Source organism: Nothoprocta perdicaria, unplaced genomic scaffold (genome assembly GCF_003342845.1).
Source record: "Nothoprocta perdicaria isolate Ctin4 unplaced genomic scaffold, notPer1 scaffold_2202, whole genome shotgun sequence".
Lineage (NCBI taxonomy): Eukaryota > Metazoa > Chordata > Aves > Tinamiformes > Tinamidae > Nothoprocta > Nothoprocta perdicaria.
Window position 1 is genome coordinate 1 of NW_020455418.1, and position 1,007 is coordinate 1,007.

The window sequence follows — 1,007 nt, forward strand, 5'->3', positions numbered from 1 at the left end:
GCCCCCGCACCACATGTCGATCTGCGTGGAGTACTCGGTGGAGCCGAGGAGGATGTCGGGGGGCCGGTACCAGAGCGTGACCACCTCGTTGGAGTAGCTCTTGGTGGGGATGGACTGGGCGCGCGCCAGCCCTGCCAGCGAGCGGTAATGACCTCGTTAACGGGCTCGCTAACGGGCTCGTTAACAGGGGCAGGATGGACTGGGGGGTCCCATGGGGTACAGGGGGGTGCAGGGGGTCCTGGGGGGGTCCCAGGGGTTTTGGGGGGCACAGGGGGTGTTGGGGGCCCCAGGGGGGTTTTGGGGTCCCCCCTCACCGAAGTCGGCCAGCTTGAGCTCGCCGCGCTCGCTGAGCAGCAGGTTCTGCGGCTTGAGGTCGCGGTGCAGAACCTTGTGGCGGTGGCAGAAGGCGAGACCGCGGAGCAGCTGGAAGAGGAAGAGCTGCCGCGGCGCGGCACCGCCCGGTGAGCCCGGGACCGGGACCAGAACCGGGACCAGAACCAGGACCAGCACCGCCCGCCCCACACCCAGTACTGGTACCGGTACCGGTACTGCTCCCCAGACCGCGGAGCAGCTGGAAGAGGAAGAGCTGCCGCCGCGCGGCACCGCCCGGTGAGCCCGGGACTGGGACCAGAACCGCCCCACACCCGGTACCGGTACCGGTACCGGTACTGCTCCCCAGACCGCGGAGCAGCTGGAAGAGGAAGAGCTGCTGCCACGCGGCACCGCCCGGTGAGCCCGGGACCGGGACCAGAACCAGTACCGCCCGCCCCACACCCAGTACTGGTCCCACACGTGTCCCACACGTGTCCCACGCGTGCCCCATGTCCCCCGTGCTCCCCCCGTGTCCCCCCCGTCCCCCGCGCGCCGCACCTTCACGTTGTGCATGTGGATGACGTTGCCGCAGTCATCCAGGTACTGCTTGAGGTCCTTGTCCTGACGGGGGACACCCCAAAAACGGCCCTTTGGGGGGGCTGCGGGACCTCCGGGGGGCTCGGGGGGCACTGGGG

At 69.9% G+C, this 1,007-nt stretch overlaps 1 protein-coding gene across 1 annotated transcript; it reads right to left on the reverse strand.

Moving 5' to 3' along the window:
- Positions 1-10: 10 nt before the first annotated feature.
- Positions 11-933, reverse strand: LOC112947158 (cyclin-dependent kinase 16-like; the record flags this gene model as incomplete). The annotated part of the gene is made up of 3 exons (XM_026039180.1): positions 11-131; positions 315-438; positions 871-933. Coding segments are annotated over 3 exons (308 nt in total), but the record flags the coding sequence as incomplete, so codon positions are not given.
- Positions 934-1,007: the final 74 nt, after the last annotated feature.